At 39.5% G+C, this 22,244-nt stretch overlaps 1 protein-coding gene and 1 pseudogene across 1 annotated transcript in view; one reads left to right on the top strand and one right to left on the bottom strand.

Moving 5' to 3' along the window:
• The first annotated feature begins 231 nt into the window (after positions 1-231).
• Positions 232-1,239, top strand: LOC127040892 (olfactory receptor 14I1-like; annotated as a pseudogene).
• An 8,227-nt stretch (positions 1,240-9,466) lies between these two features.
• Positions 9,467-22,244, bottom strand: part of LOC127040891 (olfactory receptor 14I1-like) — a 28,243-nt gene continuing 15,465 nt past the window's right edge. Inside the window, exon 2 of the mRNA XM_050935443.1 lies at positions 9,467-9,835. Coding sequence (XP_050791400.1) covers positions 9,467-9,835 — 369 coding nt within the window. The remainder of the gene's footprint in view (positions 9,836-22,244) is intronic.

Raw genomic sequence — 22,244 nt, 5'->3', positions numbered from 1 at the left:
GGAACCTCTAATTGTGTAAACTGATGCAACCCCATTGACTTTAAGGGAGCTATGCCACTTTACACTCATGTGACAACCCCCTGATTAGTGCTCTGAATCTCTGTGGTGAGGAGCACTCACCACCCACAGTGAATGGAAGTGACAAACTCTATGCTCCTTTGAAGTTCACATCATGAGATATTATGAAGAGGGAAGTCAGGGTCAATCCTCTGAGACTCTAATCCTGCCCTAATGCCCTTCTCCTTCCCTCCACAGCCATCACTCAATGTACTGAGAAAGAAAATATCCAAGCGAACCACTGTAACTGAATTCCTTCTTCTGGGATTCTCTGACATCTGGGAGCTGCAGATTTTGCACTTTGTTCTATTTCTATTGGTTTACCTGGCAGCCCTGGTTGGTAATCTTCTCATCATCATGGTTGTAGCCTTTGACCACCATCTTCACACCCCCATGTACTTCTTCCTGATGAATTTGTCCATCCTAGACCTCGGCTCCAACTCTGTCACTGTCCTCAAATCCATGGCTAATTCTCTAAGCAACACTAGGTTGATTTCCTATTCTGGATGCATTGTCTAACTCTTTCTCTTCATGTTCCTTCTTTCATCAGATGTTGCCTTACTGACCATCATGGCGTACGACCGATACATCGCCATCTGCCAACCTCTGCACTATGAGAGAGTGATGAACAGGAGAGCTTGTGTTCAAATGGCTGCAAGTGCCTGGATGAGTGGTCTTATCTACTCCGCACTACACACTGGGAACACATTTGCATTAAATTTTTGTGGAGACAACGTGGTGGACCAATTCTTTTGTGAAATCCCTCAGCTACTCAAACTCATCTGCTCTGACTCATACCTCAGTGAGTTTGGGGTTATTGCATTTGGTGCATGTTTAGCTGTAGGTTGCTTTGTTTTCGTAATTGTGTCGTATGTTCAGATCTTCAAAATAGTGTTGAGAATCCCCTCTGAGCAGGGCCGGCATAAAGCCTTCTCCACCTGCCTTCCTCATCTCATTGTCATTTCCATGTTTATTTCTGTTTCCTCCTTCGCCTATCTGAAGCCCACCTCCAGCTCAATAACAGGGCTGGATATCTTAGTGGCTATTCTCTATTCCATGGTGCCTCCAGTGATGAATCCAATTATCTATAGCATGAGGAATAAGAAGATCAAAGATGCAATTGGAAAGCTGACTGGGTGGAGGTTATTCACCAAGAATAAGAGTACTATCTGTCTCCCCTGACTGTGGTTTTATCCTATGTTTCCTTATAAATATAAAGAACTGATGACAACACTGTTGCCATCGTGTGCAGTCTGTTTATGCAGTAGTAAAAATCCACACTTACTCGACTGAAGTCAATTGAATTACACAAGAATGAAAAAATATCAGAATCTATCTATCTTAGGAATTTGTTCTGCCACAGTCACCACACTATCCAAGCACTTTGAATATAAAATATGAAGCCATAGCTAAGGCCCTGATGGACTTCATGGAGGCTGTGACCCTTCTTTTTAGGGGTAAAATTTTTGATTGGAATATGGAAAGTTTAGTTTATTGGATTGTCTCTGTTTCTTGTTTTGTTGTATTGATTGGCTGGTTGATTTATTTCTTTGTTTCATGTGTTTACCCCAGCAGAAATAAAATCACAATCTATCTTTCTAATTTAAGGATCTATTTTGGCCATCATCACCACACTATCTAAGCACATTACCCATAAAATCAGTGGCCAGAAGTAAGTCCACATTGGAATTCATGGACTTTCTGTCTCGTCTCTTATTTTGAGATAAAACATCTACTTGGGGTCTGAAAGGCATTATTTGTTTGTTCTATTTTCTTTGTCTTTGTTGTCGTTGTTTTTTAATTGACTAGTTGATTTGTTGTAGATTTTGCGGGGGAGGAATTTGGGAGGGTCGGATAAATTTGATTAGATTATGGCATCTTATTGTCATCTTTTGGAGGTGTCGATGTGATCACCTATTTAATTGGGTTTTCTGTCAAAGGTGAAGCTTTACTTCTAACAATTATGGAGGGTGGAAAAAGATTCTCTAGGAGTGTGGATGGCTGAGATTCTGTAGAAATTATTATTTTAAAGGTTTTCAAGATTGTATTGTGTTATTAGTGATATTTTCAGGCACCTAGAGCCTTGGATAAGCATCTTTTTACTATTTTTATCTAAATGAATATCTTTCTTGATATGATAGAAACACTTGTTTGAGGAGAAAAACTTTGCCATGTTTCCTAAAGACAATCTGAGCCTGAATAAAGAGAACAATATTTTATTCCACTGAAATTTTTGGTGAGACAGATGTGGGGTTTCTATGTAATCTTTTCTATTATGTTCTGCTTTGTTCTTACTGTGGTAAATAAATCAGATTTTATTTGGAGAAGGGTGTCTGGTCACTCTACGTACTGCAGGTCAGAGCTCCCAACAGAAGAGCTGCATGGACAAAGACAGTCTGATCTGCTGGGAAATCGCAATTAGTGCACAGGGGGATGTTGCCTGGGACAAATTTAAGAGGAGATGAATCATGTGACTCAGTCATAGGAGATGGGCAGGCACAAGGCCAATACCTTATGGGTGAAGTCAGAGAGACCAGAGAAGGGTCAGAGGTTCAGCTAGCCCTGTAACCACGACCACTGGGATTTAGACATTCCCTTCAAAGACAGATGGTTTTGGCTGATGGCCTTTCATCCACACAAGGATCCAAATGTGTCTAAAGGTGCCTTGATTTGCAGGATTTGGCTACTGCTTATTTATTTATTTATCGCTATGGTCAGTCTCTCTTGTTGAAGCTGTTCTACTGTCGATAAATATTTAAAAACAATCATTGGATTAGACAGAGAGTGACAGATAGAAGGACTCTGTTGTGTGGTTTTTAAAGCCCTCTTCTAGAGAGTGGGAAACCCATTGCCATGCTCCAATGTCTCTTTAATTGTTTGTCCACAGTGGAACAGCTTCAACAGAAGAGACTGAGGGACCAACATCAGAGTACCCAGTGATTTGGACAAGCTGCTTATAGGTGGCAGTTCCCTGTTCAGTTTGGCTTTATTATTTGAATATATAGTTGTTACATTACATATTCAATAGTCCAGTGGTCCCCAAAGATTTCAGGGTTGCATCCCCTCTCTTACCCCTGTCCCTCCCTGCTCTCCAGGAGCTGGGGCCAGGAGAGGGCTGCCTCTCCTGTGAGGGGAGGGGTTGATGAGGAAATGGGTCAGGGGATTAAAGCTAGGGCCACAGAGGGGGGCAAGTCTGGGGCCAGGTGCAGGACCTGGAACAGAGCTGTGGCCAGGGGCTGAGGTTGGAGCCGGATCAGGGCCAGGGCCAAATGCAGAGCTGTGGCTAGGCCATGGTCGGGGCTGAGGCTGGGAGTAGGATGGACATGGATCCAGGAGAAGGAGCCATAGCTGGGGTGGGGCCAAAGCAGAACTGGGAGTGGCGTGGGTCTGGGTAGCACTCCATTCCTGCCCCCCTGTAGGTTGGCACATGCCTCACTATGACCCAACAAAGGTTCCTCGCCCCATAATTTGGGGATCTCTGCAATAGACAGTAGTAGAGACAGGAGCTTGGTTAGATAAATAGATAATCCATGAAAATTATTGTTCTTTTTTCTTTTATAACTGTCTTTGTCTAGATCATGATTTTCATAAAATATTCATTCAGCATTAGTCACCAAATAATTTATTTGAATATTTCTTGCTCTATAGCTCATTTACAAGCAGATCCTGTTTTTAAATGTGTGACATTTGAGCTGTTTTGACTGGTTACTTTTTAACATGCTCAATTTCTCTTTCCTGGGTGGATACACTGAAGAATTATAATCAGGCCTTTTAAAACTGAATGGGAGATCGTCAGTTGGTCTAAATGGTCATAGACTCCTATCCAAAAACTCCATGATTATGACTCTAAAACTCATCTCCTTTCAATGTTTTGAACTAAGGCAGAGATCCAGAAAAATACTTAGGCAAGTGCTTAACTTTAAACATATGAGTAGGCCCATTGAAGGATTAAAGTTGAATATGTGGTTAAGTGTTTTCTAGGGCATGAATGAGATGTTCAGCAGGGCCTATGGTAATTAGACATGATTTTCAGTGTGAGGTCAGCAACGAACTCCTTTGGACTACTTTGAAAATCCCATCTCAATTGCTTCAACTTCACTGTTTCCTTGCACATTCATTTCTGCATTGGTGGAATATTCATGCACTGTAACCACAAAGTGGTCCTGAACTTGTCTCAATTACATTTATTTAAAAAGTAAAATTGTTGTTCAAGCAAATGTCTCTTACTGTTGCATTTGGTACCTCAAATGACAGTGGGTAGGATCTCACTCAAGCTTCTGGGAGACATAAATACAGATGTGCCTCACAAGAGTTGGGTGTTAAAAAGTTACACTGTATAACCCAGGAAGAGGGTTTCCAAGATGGTTCCTCTGTTCAAGTGCTTTCCAGGGGCTGTGTAGAGCAGGTCATCTGGAATGTGAGGTTTAATCCCAAACCGGTGCATATAGACTGGTAGGTGACTTTTAATGCAGAAGAAGGGTGTAGGTAGAAAGGCAGGAAAATACAACCATGGGGGAAGACATGGAGGACTCTCAGTAGCCTGTCTCCTCATTGCAAAGTGGACATGTTCCATCCCAGATAAAAGCAGAGCCTGGACTCTAAGACACACCTCTAACTGGGTTAGCCAGCCTGGATTCAAAGCATCTCCAATCCTGGGTCACAGGGTTTTGTGTGTGGATAGTAGGGGCTTTTGGACTAAAATCTGGGTTAACTCTGAAATGAAGAGATACCTCAAGGATCATTTCACAAGCACCTTAGAGATTTAGGAGTTTAAATCCCATTTTCAAAAGTGACTCTGAGCCAGATTTTTAAAGGTATTTAGGCACTTCATGCTGGTCCCAATGTATTCTCCAGATGCGGCCCACCATCTCATACTGATGCAAGCAATCTTATGGGCTGCTCTGATGCTGCACCTCCCTCTCCATTTGCCTCTGTCATTGTAGGAGTGGAAGGGCCTTTTGAGCTCTCTTCAACACCCAGAGGGGAGGAAAATATTTTGGACAAGTTGCTACTGGAAAATTGTCACCACTTAAATTCGCTCTGACTGAGAGGATGGTTCATGGACTGATTGGCTCAATGTGGCCTTTCTTGCAAGGCAAGAACATGGGAAAACACAATGAAATAGAAAGGCAGCACATTTCTGGTAAAAGAAAGCAGGAAGGTGCTGGGAGAGCTGGAGTCAATGTCTTACTCTGCCACTGGCTTCCCATGTGACCGTGGGTAAAACACATATGGTAAAATCTTGAAAAGTGACGTAGGAGCCTAAGTTCCATTTTAAAACCTGATTTAGGTGCATGGATGTTGAACATCAATGAGGCTGAGATTTCTAAGTGTCTGAGAGCCAGATTTTTAAAGGTATTTAGATGCCTAGTAGGATTTTCAAGAGCAGCTGGACAACTAACAGCCAGTGATCCTTTTGAAAATCACCCCTCTCTCCCCAAGGTGTTTTTGTTTGTTTGTTTGTTTGTTCATTTTCACTAGGGCTGTCGCTTAATTGCAGTTAACTCATGTGATTAACTCAAAAAAATTGTGTCCTACTTCTTATTCAGCCAATCGCTAAGACAAACAAGTTTGTTTACATGCTGCTGGCTTCTTAGTCACAATGTCACCAGAAAGTGAGAATAGGCATTTGCATAGCACTTTTGTGGTCGGCATTGCAAAGTATTTATGTGCCAGATATGCTAAACATTCGAATGCCCCTTCATGCTTTGGCTACCATGCTGATGACTCTTGTTCAAAAAATAATGTGTTAACTAATATTATAGCAGTCTCAGATGATGACCCAGCACATGGTGTCCATTTTAAGAACACTTTCACTGCAGATTTGACAAAAAGCAAAGAGGGTACCAATGTAAAATTTCTAAAGATATTTACAGCACTCAATCCAAGGTTTAAGAATCTGAAGTGCCTTCCAAAATCCGAGAGGGACAAGATGTGGAGCATGCTTTCAGAAGTCTTATAAGAGCAACACTCTGCTGCAGAAACTATGGGACTCAAACCATCAAAAAAGAAAATCAAATTTCTACTGGTGGCATCTGACTCAGGTGATGAAAGTGAACATGCATTGATCTGCACTGCTTTGGATTGTTATTGAGCAGAACCCGTCATCAGCATGGATGATGCCCTCTGGAATGGTGGTTCTGGTTGAAGATGAAGGGACATATGAACCTTTAATGCATCTAGCACATAAATATATTACAACGTTGGCTACAACAGTGCCATGTGAACACCTGTTCTCACTTTCAGATGACATTGTAAACAAGAAGTGGGTAGTATTATCTCCTGAAAATGAAAACAAACTTGTTTGTCTGAGAGACTGGCTGAACAAGAAGTAGGACTGAATGGACTTGTAGGGTCTAAAGTTTTACATTGTTTTATTTTTTAATGCAGTTATTTTTGTACATAATTCTACATTTGTAATTTTGACTTTTATGATAAACAGATTGCACTACAGTACTTGTATGAAGTGAACTGAAAAATACTATTTCTTTTGTTTTTTAGAGCACAATTTTTTTAAATAATTGGTATTCTACTATTGTTTAACAGTGTGATTAATTGCACAATTAATTGTGATTAATTGTAATGACATGATTGTGATTTTTTTTAAATTGCTTGACAGCCTTATCTTTTATTTCTTTTAATTGACATTTTTGACGTGTTGGTTAAAAATAATATTTTTTTAAAACACAAAATTGCTTTAAAAATGAAAATTAGTTACTGAAAAATGAAAACATCAATCAAAATTAAACTGTTAATTAAAATATTAAAATTAGTACTGAAAAATCATTTTGTCTCAAAATACTTGGGCTTCTACAAACTTATTTTAGTACAAAATATTTAAGTTTTGAAACTGCATTTACATAGATGTTTCCATTTCTAGTAAAAGTTTTCATTTTCTAAACACCAAAACGATTTTTTCAAAAATGAATCATATTTAATATCCCAAGCATTTTTATTGTTTTTTTTGATTGAAGGGTTAAAATCCATGTGCATTTTATATAACAACCTGGTATATGGATTGTGCCAGCTCTCTTCCAGATCTAAAGTCCAGAGTTTGGTCAAGAGACTAGAGACCTAGCAAATAGTAATCAGCTAAGAGAAAGCCGGGGTAAACAAGATAACATTGCCTTTGCTAAAGATATGCTTGGTCAGCAAAAATGCCAGTTGAAACAATAACTAAATCATTATGTTTCAGATTGAACAAAGGATCGCTGTTCCTATTGTGTTTCTTCTGTAGGAAAATATTCTTCTCACAGTTCCAACCTGGAGCTGATGAAAACTTGGCACATCAGTATAAGATATGGCATCCTTCCACCTCCCTTCCCAGGGACCAATGCCTGCCTTAAGACATAAAGGAGACAATCTATATTGTCATATACTCTCATTGTTTTTTTTCGCTTTAACCCCTAGGAATGTACCTGTTGGAAAATCAAAAGAGTTGGTCCATTCCTCTGGACCTCAAATCAGAATTAAACATATATATTTTATACTAATAACATTTTATCAAAGTATTAACTAAATGTTAACTTGCTAACTTAAAACTGTGGGCAGAGACATTATGTAACCTGTTAACCATTGGCTAATGTGCTATTTTGTTCTGCTGCAAAACCTATCCCAGGGTGTGGAACTGTCAACCTTGTCACTTTCCCCCGCCCATGGAAAATCTATGTATTCTATCGTAATCCATTAACTGACAGTGTCTCTGAGCCTAATAAACGAGGTGACACTCTACCAGCACTGTGTGTAATAAACTCCTATGCTTGACCTCTACATGGTGTGGATTTATGTCCTTCATTTATTATTTTCATTTTTTGTGTGTGTTTTTATTTGTTTGTTTTTCATAAATAACAGAAAATTTGGATTAAAATTGAAATCTTCTGGAAAAAATATTCATTTTCGTCAACAGACCATTTTTGACCTATAAATTCCAACCAGCTCTACTATTTGGGAGGTTTTGAAAATCTCACAGTAAATGTTTGGTGTATAGAAGGTCCATCACTCTCTTTTCCTCTGCCCTCATTCCACCATCTGGACCTCCAAGCCTTGACACCCAATAAGGAACATAAGGAAAACAGATAGAGTAGGGCAACATTAGGTCAGAAAGAAAGGGAAGTAGGGCTGGGAAAACAGAACACTCTTTCCACAAAGATGCTGGTTTCTTTCTGAGACACACACATTAATAGCTGGGGTATCTTGAGCATGTCTACATTGCAGATGGGAGTAACCTTGCCAGCTTGTGTATACAGATTCACACTAGTTTCATTTGAGCTAGTGCACTAAAACTAGGACTGTGTGCATTGCAGAGACTCAGGCTGGCAACCCGAGCATTACAATGCTTGAGAGCCTTAGCTGCTGCTTGAGCTGCACTGTCTCCACTGCTGCTTTAGCAGGCTAGCTTGAGCACAACTAGCACAAGTCTGTCTAGGTGGGCTGGAAGGCTGACTCCTAGCTGCAGTGTGGACATACCCTCAAGGGCAAAGGTCCCAAGAGAAAGCTCACAAAGGTTCACCAGCCTTTTAAAATGTGCTTATTTTTTGCCAGCAAAAAATCGGTCCCAAACACCCACTCCTCTCCCCTGCAGCTATGCACCACCCAAGCTTAGCAGAAGTTGGAATCCAAGTCTACAGCTGAAGTAGTTAGGATCAATGTTGGAATTTCAATAGATGGCCAGTTCCCTTTGACGACTTTGAAAATCCCTTCCTAAGTCTACCACAGGGCAGATTGTCCATCTACTCACATATGTGTAAATCAGGAGAAACTCCACCAAAGTCAACAGTGTCACTCACATGAATAAGGGTTTCCCAAGATTCCAGTCAAGTCAAACTAAAAATGGACATTCCACTTTTTGGAAAAACATTTCCTGGCTATCACCCTACCCAGAGCCTCTCTTATCTCCTTATTCCTCGAGCTATAAATGATTGGATTTGATAATGGTGGCAGCACGGCATACAGCACAGATGCCAACAGATCCCAAAAGGAAGAAGACATTAAGGTTTGCCTCATATACACAAAGCTGACAGTGCCAAAGAATAAGCCAATGACCACGAGGTGTGGCAGGCAGGTAGAGAAGGCTTTATACCTTCCCTGCAGGAGGGGATCCTCAGCACGGTGGAAAATATCTGAATGTAGGACACGATGATAAACACAAAACAGCCCAGTGCCAAGCACACCCCAAAGAGGACCACCACAACCTTGTTGAGGTATGTGTCAGAGCAGGATAGCTTGAGCAACTGAGGGATATCACAGAAGAACTGGTCAACAACATTGGAATGGTAGAAGGGCAACCTAAAGGTGTTGCCTGTGTGAAGCACTGAATACAGGAATCCACTGACCCAGGAAACAGCTGCCATCTGGGCGCAGGTGCCCCTGCTCATGATCATCCTGATGGCAGCATAGCGATCATATGCCATCATGGAGAGAAAGGCACATTCTGTGGCTGCATGTGAAATAGCCAGAAAGACTTGGGTGATGCATCCAAAGAAGGAAATGGACCTGTGTTGTTTAGGGAGTCGGCAAACATCTTGGGGATGGTGACAGAGATGTAGCAGAGGTCTAGGAAGGATAGGTTGAATAGGAAGAAATATATGAGGGTGAGAAGGTGGCAATCGAGGGCTACAACTGCAATGATAAGAAGGTTCCCTGTCACAGCTGCTAGATAAATGAGTAGGAACACCATGGAGTATAAAATCTGTTGCTCTCGAATGTCAGAGAAATCCAGAAGAAGGAACTCGCTCAAGGTAGTTCTATTGACCATCTCCTTCCACATACTTGGTGCTGCCTGCAAAGGAAAAGGACTTGGAGTAATCAAAAAGAAAAGAAGCATATAAAATATTAAGGCACAAAATTCCCATTTCAGTTAAAATTGAGTTAAGATTTTGCACCTTTTTTGTGTTGATGGAGGTTTTACTACTCATACAAATATCTTGATGGAGACTTTGAAAGCCATCTAGGGAATGTGAGTGCTGGAAAGCAGTGAATGTGAGGAGGATCTAAGGGTTAACATGAGCTCCTAATGTGATGCTATGGTACAATCATGTGGGGAACATCAACCTGAATAAAATGTGATGGAAGTCTCATGCAGAGAGTACTAAAATATCTTTGGAATTCCTAAACAAAATAGGGGACAATTTCCTAACTCAAAATTGTTGCATCTAAAATAGGGTAATTCTAGATTAAACTCTGTCCTACCATATAAAGAAAAACTGATCACAGAACTAAGGATTACTGTTAGCTTGATCACATTTACAATGTGTAAGTACAATGAAGTCCAGACCACTAATATATATACTCTGTGCTTAATAGGGCCAGTTTCACAAAACTGAAAACAATTGTGAGCCAAATCAGCTGGGAGGAAAACTTTAATTACAAAAATGTGAATTATAATTGGGAATCATTTTACAAATGCCTTATTAGATGCCCAAAAAGATATATTCCCCTCTAACAACTTCCCCTATATAAAACAAATGGAGGAAACGGGAAGTTGACAGTAATGAATCTAAATCAGAAGTCAGGAATTGCAGCAAATTGATAAGGGAAGCAAAGGAACACAAGGAGAAATCTATAGCCCATAGTTAAAGAAAAAAAGAAGAAAAGATTTTTTTTTCAATAAATTAGGAAGAAAAAGAATCCTGATAATGGTATAGGTCCAATTACTAGATAGTAATGGTAGAATTATCAATATAGTATATAATTCTATTCTGTATTTGGGAGAAATATGGTATAGTGTCACATTGCGATGATAATACTCTTTCCACACCACAAATATAATGGATTATGTTAAACAGAATCAACTAAAGTTAGACATTTTAAAATCAGCAGATGCAAATAATTTGCATCTAAGTGTTTTTAAAGAGCTGGATAAGGAGCTTGCTTGGCAATTAATGTTGATTTTCAATAAGTCTTGGAGCACTGGGAAAGTATCAAAAGACTAGAAGAAAGCTAACCAATGTGCAATTTTTTCAAACAATGGCAAATGGAATTACCTGGGTATTTATAGGCTTCTCAGCCTGACATCAATTCTGAGTAAGATAATGTAGCAGCTGATAAGGGGCTTGATTAATAAAAAACTAAAGGAGAGTAATGTAATTAACTAAAATCAGCATGGATTTATGGAAACTAGATTCTGTCAAACTAATTTGATTTTTTTTGATGATATAACAAATTTCATTGATAAAGGTAAAAGTGTATGTAATATACATAGATGTATGCAAGGCATTTGACTTCATACCACATGACATTTTGATTAAAAAAGTGGAAACATATAAAACTGAGAAGGCACACATTAAATGAATTTAAAACTGGCTAAGAGATAGGTCTCAAAATCTAACTGCAAATGGAGAATCGTCATTAAGCTGGTGTTTTTCCAATGGAGTCTGGCAGAGATCAGTTCTTGGCCCTACACTATTTAACATTTTATCAATGACTTGGAAGAAAACAAAAAAAAAGTCACAGATAAAGTTTGCAGATGACACAAAAATTGGAAGAGTGATAGATAGGAAGAGAATTGCTTGAATTGCTTGGATTGCTATCTGGATTGCTCGGATTTGGATTGCTACCTAGATTGATTGGTAAACTTGATTGCTTGGTGAACTGCTCAAGAAAACAGTATCTGTATTAATATGGCTAAATGTAAATGTGCACATCTAGGAACAATAAAAGTAGGCCATACTTACCTGAGAGGCAGCTCTGTCCTGGGAAGCAATAACTATGAAAAAGATTTGTGGTAGATAATCAACTGAACACAAGTTTCCAGTCTTTCACAGTGGCCTACAGAGCTAGTTTGATCTTGCGATGCATAAACAAGGAAATCTCAAGTAGGACTAGAGAGGTTATTTTACCTCTCTTCTTGGATCTGGTGAGATCAATGATGAAATACTACATCATGTTCTGGTGCCCACAATTCAAGAACGGGGTTGATAAATGAGAATGAGTTCAGAGAAGAGCCATGAAAATGACTAAAAGATAGGAACACATAAATAATGATAGACTTCAGGAGCAAAATGTATTTATCTCATGAAAAAGACAGTTAAGGGGTGATTTGATTACAGTCTATAAGTACTACATGCTCCCTATTTTTGAAAATATCTGAAATTCTGAAATCATTGTAATTCCATTGGTTTTCAGTACAAACTGGGTTATTTTGGTGGTTGTTCAGTTGGTTTAGTCTTTAAACTTTTCCAATGATTTCTTTAAAAAAAACATTAATTTCTCTTCAGTTTTGTTCTCAAACTAATTAATTTTTGGACAATGCAATTTTCCAGTTTTTTGAAAATAACTGTGTTTTCTGTTTGATATTGTATGTTTTTGAAACATAGTTTCTGTATGTCAGCAAGAAAAAATCATCTCAAAATGCCAAAAACCAAATAAACAAAACATCAGTTAGGATAGCGACCAAAACATAGAAAAAAATGAAGGTCCAAGTACCTTATGCCAATAAAGACAAACACAAGGTTTGACATCTAATTCCCAGGAAAGAGAGGAGAACTTACAAAATGGGATACACACATTTACAAAACAAAAACTGGAAAAGTTCAACTAAGCAATACACTCAAAAAAGGCATGACAAGGGAACACTGAGAAAAAAAAAGAGAAAGAATAAAGATGCAGAAATTTTGCAGCATACAGTAACTTAGAATTCAGGAGGCAAATGGACAAAAACCATTAAGAATTACTATTTCTTCTTCTGTAACTCTATCTATATTAGATTCTTATATAGTCCCCATCACCACAGCATCAGAGATCTCAAAGTGCTTTACAAGGAAGAAAGACTGGGGTGAATTAAGAAAAGTAACATGACCAGGACAATTCCATACAATGGGTAAGTACCTCAGTCAAGAAAAGAACCCAGGAGACCTGACTTCCAGCCCTGTCTCTACCACACTAGATCCCCCTCCACTCCTTGAAGCAGGGATAAATCCCACAAGACCTGATTCCATGACTCTATGTTCCCTAAACCCTATCCTGTCATTCTAAAAAGATGGAAGGGACAGATAAACATTCAGACAAGATACTAGAGCCTCTGTTCTGAAAACATGAATAGCAAGAAGTTCTGCTTAAGCAGCATGCTTACAGTTATGTAGAAGGTTTTCAGGATTAGGGCCTTAACTACCTAGGTCTAATTCTGATTTGTTATGCTGGTGAAAATCTGGAGTAAAGTCCTTTGGCTTAAATTTCCACCCTTGGAGCTGAAAACAGGATCTGGCTCCAATCGCCCAACAGACTTTTTTCTGCTAATACTATTTGTCAGGTGATAATTCCAGGGGCAGATACATACAGATGCCAAATAGTGGGTGGTCAGTTCACAAATGGATTAGGGTCCCTTGGAAAGTTGGCACAAGAGGTGGAAATTACCTCTGCTTCACACGTTCAAAGCGGGATAATTTAAAGAGGGGTTGGTCGATTACATGGATAACTAACATATCCAGAGTTATAATAGTTAATGCTACAAATATTATTTTGGAAAAAATGTAACATCTCATACCTGAAGGCTTGAACCAGCTTCTGTTAGAGATCAAGATGAGATCTTCATGGAGAGCAGATTACACCACATCTTTGTTCCATATGGTTCTTGCACCATTCTTTCCGTCACCTGGTACTACTGGTCACTGTCAGAGACTGGATACTGGGTTAGATGGACAAGAGGTCTGAGTCAGTGTGGCAATTCCTAGCTACCTCCTATGTTCTCTGGTTTACAGAATATTCTTCACACCTTTGTCCAACTGAATTCTTAAATGAAAGAAGATTAAATATCTGGATAACATCCTCAACTGAAGTAAAATGAATTCAATAGAGCTCAGCCAGTGATCTAGCTTATTGACTCCAGTGGATCTATGGACAATTTATACCAGCTGGGGATCTGTCCCTTTGTGTTTTTCTGAAAGAAAATAAAACCCTGCTACCTCTTCTACACTAGTGCAATTGCATTTATTTCAATAGCTTTACTCCTGATTCATACCTGTGTAAATGAGAGGAAAATGAGACTTTTGGTTTCCATTTAGTTTATGTTCAAGAAATTTAATATATGCTCAAATTCTGGATATGAAGAGACAGCTTTCAGATTCAGTTATATCAGTATTAATTCAGACTATAAAACACCATAAATGTCAATGCAGCCACAACAGATCTGCACTGGAAAAAAATAGGATGTATGTAGGACCTAAAGAATCTGACTCTCCTGACTTGGTTCTGATTGATTTTTTCCATGAAAATTATTGATGAAACTGAATTTATTTTCTTATTTGTATTTTCCACACATACACACATCCCAAAAACCCCTCCATTTTGGGGAGAAGGTATCATCAAATAACTGAAACCCCAGCATGTTCTAAAAAAACAGATTTTTTTCATTATAAATTCTATTTTCTCCAAAAAGGATTTTTTTCAACAGAAAACTTTGAATCAGATCTATACTCAACCAATAACAAAGGGATTACAATGTCAAAACACTGATTTCCAAGAAAACCTGCTTTTGAGCCCCTCCAGTCAATTTTCAAAATTGGAGATAAGCACCCAAGTCATTTAGGTGCTTTTGAAAATTTTATCCATGATCAGAATTTGTCTCATTACATAATAATTTCTCATCTTTATTCCCACTGCCAATTTTAAGTTGCTTAGAGAAATGAGAAAGAAAACATTTCATAAAACTGTACTAATATCTCAGTTGGCATAAATTGCCATAGCTGGATGTATGTCAGTTTGTTCCCTTTGAGAATGATTAAAATAAAACATGTCTCTTTCACATCCAAATGACTCTAGTTTCACACCAAAGGAATTATTCTTGATTTACGCCCTATTAATGTGACTAGAATATGGCCCATTGATTGCAATGATACAAAGATGCTCAGACATACCTGTCTGCAAGAAACACTTGCCCAATGAGCGTAAGATGTCAGATCAGCATTCAACAGCATTCAATGATGCTCCAAACCATATATAGTCTCTGTGGCCTTTGGAGGCATGTGCCATGGAGATTTTCAAAGTTGAGATGCTCATGCGAACTTGAATTGGAAAATTCACATCTCAGTTATAATTTAATAACCACTTTGAGTTCTGTGGGCTTTACTAATATGTTTAGCTGAGGTCAGAATCTAATTGCATTTACTACTGTTTGATTTTATTCTTTGGCTGGGATTTTCAAAGGAGAGAGTTAAGCCTTCAGCTCCCATAAAACTTTTGATGTATAGACTCATAGAATATCAAGGCTGGACGGGACCTCAGGAGGTCATCTAGTCCAACCCCCTGCTCAAAGAAGGACCAATCCCCAACTAAATCATCCCAGCCAGGGCTTTGTCAAGCCTGACCTTAAAAACCTCTAAGGAAGGAGATTCCACCACCTCCCTAGGTAACCCATTCCAGTGCTTCACCATCCTCCTAGTGAAAAAAGGTTTTCCTAATATTCAACCTAAACCTCCCCCAGTGCAACTAACTTAAGACCATTAGTCCTTGTTCTGTTATCTGCTACCACTGAGAACAGTCTAGAGCCATCCTCTTTGGAACCCCCTTTCAGGAGTTGAAAGCAGATATCAAATGCCCCCTCATCCTTCTCTTCTGCAGACTAAACAATCCCACTTCCCTCAGCCTCTCCTCATAAGTCATGTGCTCCAGTCCCCTAATCATTTTTGTTGCCCTCCGCTGGACTCTTTCCAATTTTTCCACATCCTTCTTGTAGTGTGGGGCCAAAACTGGACACAGTATTCCAGGTGTGGCCTCACCAATGTCAAATAGAGGGGAATGATCACGTCCCTTGAGCTCCTGGCAATGCTCCTACTTATACAGCCCAAAATGTTGTTAGCCTTCTTGGCGACAAGGGCACACTGTTGACTCATATCCAGCTTCTTGTCCACTGTAACCCCTAAGTCCTTTTCTGCAGAACTGCTGCCTAGCCACTTGGTTCCTAGTCTGTAGCAGTGCATGGGATTCTTCCATCCTAAATGCAGGACTCTCCACTTGTCCTTTTTGAATCTCATCAGATTTCTTTTGGCCCAATCCTCTAATTTGTCTAGGTCTCTCTTTATCCTATCCCTACCCTCCAGTGTATCTACCACTCCTCCCAGTTTAGTGTCATCTGCAAATTTGCTGAGGGTGCAGTCCATGCCATCCTCCAGATCATCACTGAAGATATTGAATAAAACCGGCCCCAGGACTGACTCTTGGGGCACTCCTCTTGATACCAGCTGCCAACTAGACATGGAGCCATTGATCACCACAGTATCTGAGCACCTCAGCACCACAATATCTGAGCACCTCAGAATTGTTACTAGATTTTGGGAGTTCGGTGTTCATCTGCAGTGAAAGGCAACAGGATTTGGACACCAAAGTTCCTTAGGCTCCTTTGAAATAATATACATCTTCAGGATCCTCTGACATAATATACTTAGAACTCTCTATGGTGTTTGACCTGGTACTCCAACAGTAAAGTAATTTAGATTGACTTACCTGGGTAGGAGACAAGCCCTTAGGAGTGGATCACAGTTCCTTCCTACACCAAGTAGCAATTCTGTGAGTGTGGTTATTATTGGCTTTCTCTGCTGATACCCAAAGGGATGCCTCTGTTAGAAGTGTTGAAGCTTTCATGAGCCATACCACAAACTTTTCTAATTGTAAAAAGAACAGGAGTACTTGTGGCACCTTAGAGACTAACAAATTTATTTCAGCATAAGCTTTTGTGGGCTACAGCTCACTTCTTCGGATGCATAGAATGGAACACACAGACAGGAGATATTTATACATACAGAGAACATGAAAAGGTGGAAGTACGCATACCAACTTGAAGAGGCCAATCAATTGAGATGAGCTATCATCAGCAGGAGAAAAAAAAACTTTGAAGTGATCATTGAGATGACTTTTTTTTTCTCCTGTTGATGATAGCTCATCTCAATTGATTGGCCTCTTCAAGTTGGTATGCGTACTTCCACCTTTTCATGTTCTCTGTATGTATATATATCTCCTATCTGTGTGTTCCATTCTATGCATCCGAAGAAGAGAGCTGTAGCCCACGAAAGCTTATGCTGAAATAAATTTGTTAGTCTCTAAGGTGCCACAAGTAGTCCTGTTCTTCTCACGATTAGAAAAGTTCATGGTATGGCTCATGAAAGCTTCAACTGGATGATTATTCTCAACTTTCACTCCACAGATGACACTTTTTTTTTCTTTTTTCTTTTTTTTGCCATTTCCCCCTCAGACTTTGTTTTGAGTTATGTTCATGCAATTTAATTACTTTTAATTTTAATTGATTTACTTTAATTGATGTAATTTGATTTAATCATCTACATGTATTTAAATTTAGGTATGACTAGAACAGGAAAAGATTCCCTTCTCTAGACTTGGAACTCTAACAGTGAACCAAGAGAGCAGCATAAGGAGCCCTTACACCTCAAAACTGAAACCAATATATTTTCTAGCCAAGCACTGTACCACCACACTCAAAAACCCCAAAAGCAAAAAGATTCACAATATTGTGGGTTTCTTCTGGTATAGGAAAGAGACAGTCTGGGCTGGTTTAAATTGCAGTCAGTAAAGACCTATGCTAAACTCCAACTTCTGTAGTCAACAGATTATTTCTAGGCTTGGACATACATTGGTGGGTCTATTATAGATCACTAACTGGATGACACCAATATCCTTCCAAGATCATGATGAGCTAACTTCTTCACCATCAGTCTGTAATATGGGAACATTACATTTGTATTATGGAGAACTTCATTTCAGAAAAGGTATGCAGATGTAAGAAAATTGCATTAGAATTTCTAACAGTTACAGATTATAATACAGGTTATTTCATCCCACATGGGGTTACTATACATTGGACTTCATTATGATGGAGAAAGATGAATTAGTTACTGGACTGGAGGTTGGTGAATGCCTAGGGACCAGTGATCATGACTTGGTTGCTCTCAATATAAGCAAATAGAGGACAGTCTCAATCTGTAATGTGTATATATATACTGGATATTTCAAAAGGGTTAATTTCCCAAGGATGAGGAAAATTATGAATGAAACTGATTGGAAGAGGGAAAAAACAAGGGCAAATGTGAATGGGAATTTTTAAAGTACTTTAAGAAGAATTTGTGAAATGGCCAAAAAGCCATAATTCTAACACAGATCACCCTCCGACTCCCTATGAATGTAATACATTGTTATTATATTTGTTATTTTTCCAGAATTTCCTCTTCCTGGTGTTTTTAATCATTTACATAATAACTCTATTTGAGAATATGGTGATCATGCTGGTGATAAGGGCTGACTCTCGTCTCCTCCCATGTGTACTTCTTCATGTCCCATTTATCCTTCATTGATATCTGCTATTCCTCAGGCATGCTGCCTTAGAGGCAGAAGAACTTCCTGGTGGAACAGAAGACAATTCACTTCCATGGTTGCATTGCCCACATTTTCTTTTGCACTCTGTTAGGAGGTAGCAAAATTTTCCTCCTCTCAGCCATGACATCATACTGATAAAGTACATATGTGACTCATTATGTTATGTGCAGATTATGAGGGAGCAGATCAGCAGCCAGCTGATGGATGGTGCGTGGTCCACTGGTTTTGTATACAGTTCTTTGGGACCAATGAAAGCTGACACTTCAACTGAAAGCTACTTCAGCTCTTAGGCCTCTCCTGAAATGAGAGTTTTCCCCACCCACTTCCAATGCACAGAGCATGCATATATATTCCCTCTAGTGAAAACCCTTGGCAAACAGATCTTTCTTCCATATACAGGTTTATGTCCTGTGCATTAGAAAGGGTAGAACTGGGGCCTTACTGGAGCTCTAGATAAGCCAAGCACAGCTCCTCCAGAGTTATATGGTGGAGGACTAACTCTGATCCATAGGCTGACACACAAGGGCTGTCACCTCACCGCACTGTGCTCTTCCTTCTGCAACCACTGCCATGTTGGAAAACTCCTGGGAGTGAACTGGGAACATCCAGAGCTGAAAGTACCAGCCACCACAATGTAATGTAAAGAGGAATTTGGTGTAGCTGAAATTCAACCCAGTTTGGAGGAAAATAAATCCATTTATTATTATTAATAATATATTTAAATTTTGGGTGTCATGCTGCCTGGAGTGGCTCGTGGCCATGAGTGCCTGTCTCAGGGCATACTGTTAGAAAACAGGGCAGACACCCCAAAATGGTGATGTGTTTTATAACTAGATTCCACCAAACCATTAACACATGTGTACTCCTGGATCACTATACCATTCTAACCATGGAGTCACAGACAGTTCCCTGAGACTCTCCGGCCTATCTTGCCACTCAAACAAACTTGAATTTGTAATAAAATGGTCACTTACAGCAAAAATCACAAATATTCTAGATTACTTCCAGTCCCAAGAGACTAGTCACTTACCACAGATCAAGTAATATCCTAGATCTTACACCAAAGACAATGCTGATAGCCAATTCCATAGTAAACTAACTAAAGGTTTATTAGCTAAGGAAAAGGAATGAGCCTTACTGAGCAGCTAAAACATGTAAAATATATTTACAGGTAAGTTACAGTTTATTATTCCAAATGGTAGCAGAGATGTAACCTTCCAGTTTCCCAAAAGTCTTTCAGGGCTACCCAGAATAACTCTGGGGATCTTCATCTTCTCGTTCAGTTGTTTCACCCTATTAGAATCCAAAGAGTCCAGAGATGAAGGATCTTTCTCTGAACCTATACTTATAGCTTCTTCTCAGAAAATAAGCTGACAGTGTCACTATCCACAGGGGCTCATCCTTTGATGACAGAGAGCTAGGAATTCATTTTGAGTCTCTGACCTGTGCTCATCACACACTATAATTATGTGCTTTGAAATTAGCACTTTTCTGTTAAAGCATTTCACTTGCATTCCATAAAATGTCTTTTTCTTTTGATGGGTTATTTAGTTACAATTCAAATGTTTGCAACTACATTATAACAGGATACAGATAAGTGAAAACAATCTATCCAATATACCATAAGTTTTCATGAAGTTTAAACACCAAAGACACTCTTATATATTCAAAAATCACTTTAATCTATACTAGCGAATTGGCCCACCTTTCAGCTATGCATTTATAAGCATTCAGTGTGGCCTGGGACTTTGGCATGAGCTAGGACCTGGTCTACCAGCATCACATTGGGTGTTACCTTTTTGAAGCCAAAAAGTGAGCAGTTGTTATTTTGTGTATTGGCAACAACAATGGGTATCAGAAGCCCTGACTCTGCCACTTCTGCTGACTTCATTGTGTGCCAGGTTAGATTAAGGTGCAAGGCTCCTGAAATCATGTGTGTTAGTGTATAGGTCTGCTTGATAGCCTGGGATAGAATTTTGGGTCTGACTTTTTGATACTCTTATATCTTATACTAATATGTTTAAACAAAGGACAAAGACTGTGTATGTTGCCTCTGCCTAGTCAGATGGATTTGTTAGTACAATGGGAACAGGTAAAAGCAGTTAAAGTGTTATTCAAGAGCACACTTTAAGATTGTTTCAACCCCTATCTCAAGGCAAAGTCAAGCAACCCATTGAGAGGGGCAAAGGGGGTTGGAGGGAAGGTATAAAACACTAAAAGATGAAAGAAATGCCTGTCCCTGCCCGCAGCAAAACCTCTCTCCTTACCCCTCCAATCAGGTACAAAAGGGGTGGGATTGTAGGTGTGCATTGCAGATATATTTGGGCCTGCTAAGAAGGAGGAGGAGGAAATGAAGAATGGGAAATGAGAATAGGGAATGGGGAATAGGTGAATGGGGACACAGGCAAGGCTCTGTGGCATCAGAGCCACTCTGCCAGAGTGTAGAGCTATGGATATTCTTGCTTGGAACTAACCCCAATAAACATTGCATTGCTTGACTTCAGACTTCTGGGGGAGGGGGTGAAGGAAAAGCCCTCTAACTAGATGATCACCAGAATCTGAGCTTGCATTTTAAAAAGTAAGTTTTATGGTTGAGTTGAAAAACTTGAAAGCATGACCCAAATGTAACTGATACAGTGATACCTGCCTGACTATGCAGAGAGCTTGGAACAAGAGGATTAACAACTACACATCACTTGATCCAAGCCCTAAATGTTGAAAGTATCTTGTTTTGCTGTCTCCAGCTCTTACCAGTAGACTATACTCCTTCTATGATCTGACAGTCTCCATTCATATAATTCACAATAACTATTTCCTCCCTGAGCCAGGAAAAGATCACACTCCCTAGCTCTTACTACATGACATTTCCTTCTTTTAGCCCTCTGCTCCAGTTATGTTGTGATTCTGGGGCACTGGTCCACATTTCCTTTCCAGCAGCCACTACCCTGCCATATGCCTATGACAATGTGTCCATGGCTTTTGGGAGTCATCAGAAAGAAGAGCAGAGCTCCAACCCAGCCACTCACTGAGAATAGTTTCTCAGAAGAATACCACATGGCTTAAATGGCATGGAGGAACTTGTTTAAGCGGAATTCCTTGGCCATAGATTTGTTCCAGCGTATATGACCTAAAAGTCCAGACTGCCCACCAAAGAAATTATGAATTACTAATTTCTACATCAGACCATAAGTGGGGACTGTCAAGGTTCCTACCCCACTCTGAACTTTAGGGTACAAATGTGGGGGACCTGAATGGACACTTCTAAGCTTAATTACTAGCTTAGATCTGGTAACTCTGCCACTATCCAGAAATTTCAGTGTCTGGATCACTTCTTGTTCCCCGCCCCCAAAACCTTACCCTCCCTGGGCAGCCTTGAAAGGCTTCACCAATTCCCTGGTGAACATAGATCCAAACCCCTTAGATCTTAAAACAAGGAGAAATTAACCATCTCCCCTCCTTTCATCTCACCAATCCCTGGTGAACACAGATCCAATCCCCTTGGATCTTAAACAAGGAAAAATCAATCAGGTTCTTAAAAAGAAAGCTTTTAATTAAGGAAAGAAAAATAAAAAAATCATCTCTGTAAAATCAGGATGGAAAATACTTTACATGGTAATCAGATTCACATAGCCCAGAGGAACACCCTCTAGCTTTAGGTTCAAAGTTACAGCAAGCAGAGGTAAAACTCTCTCAGCCAAAAAATGACATTTACAAGTTGAGAAAACAAAAATAAAAGTAATCTGCCTTGCCTGGCTGTTATTTACAATTTTGAAATATGAGAGACTGATTCAGAAAGATTTGGAGAGCCTGGACTGATGTCTGGTCCCACTTAGTCCCAAGAGCGAACAACCCCCAAAAGAAATAGTACAAAC

Source organism: Gopherus flavomarginatus (genome assembly GCF_025201925.1).
Source record: "Gopherus flavomarginatus isolate rGopFla2 chromosome 11 unlocalized genomic scaffold, rGopFla2.mat.asm SUPER_11_unloc_1, whole genome shotgun sequence".
Classification (NCBI taxonomy): domain Eukaryota; kingdom Metazoa; phylum Chordata; order Testudines; family Testudinidae; genus Gopherus; species Gopherus flavomarginatus.
This window is presented reverse-complemented; position numbering and strand designations above follow the sequence as displayed.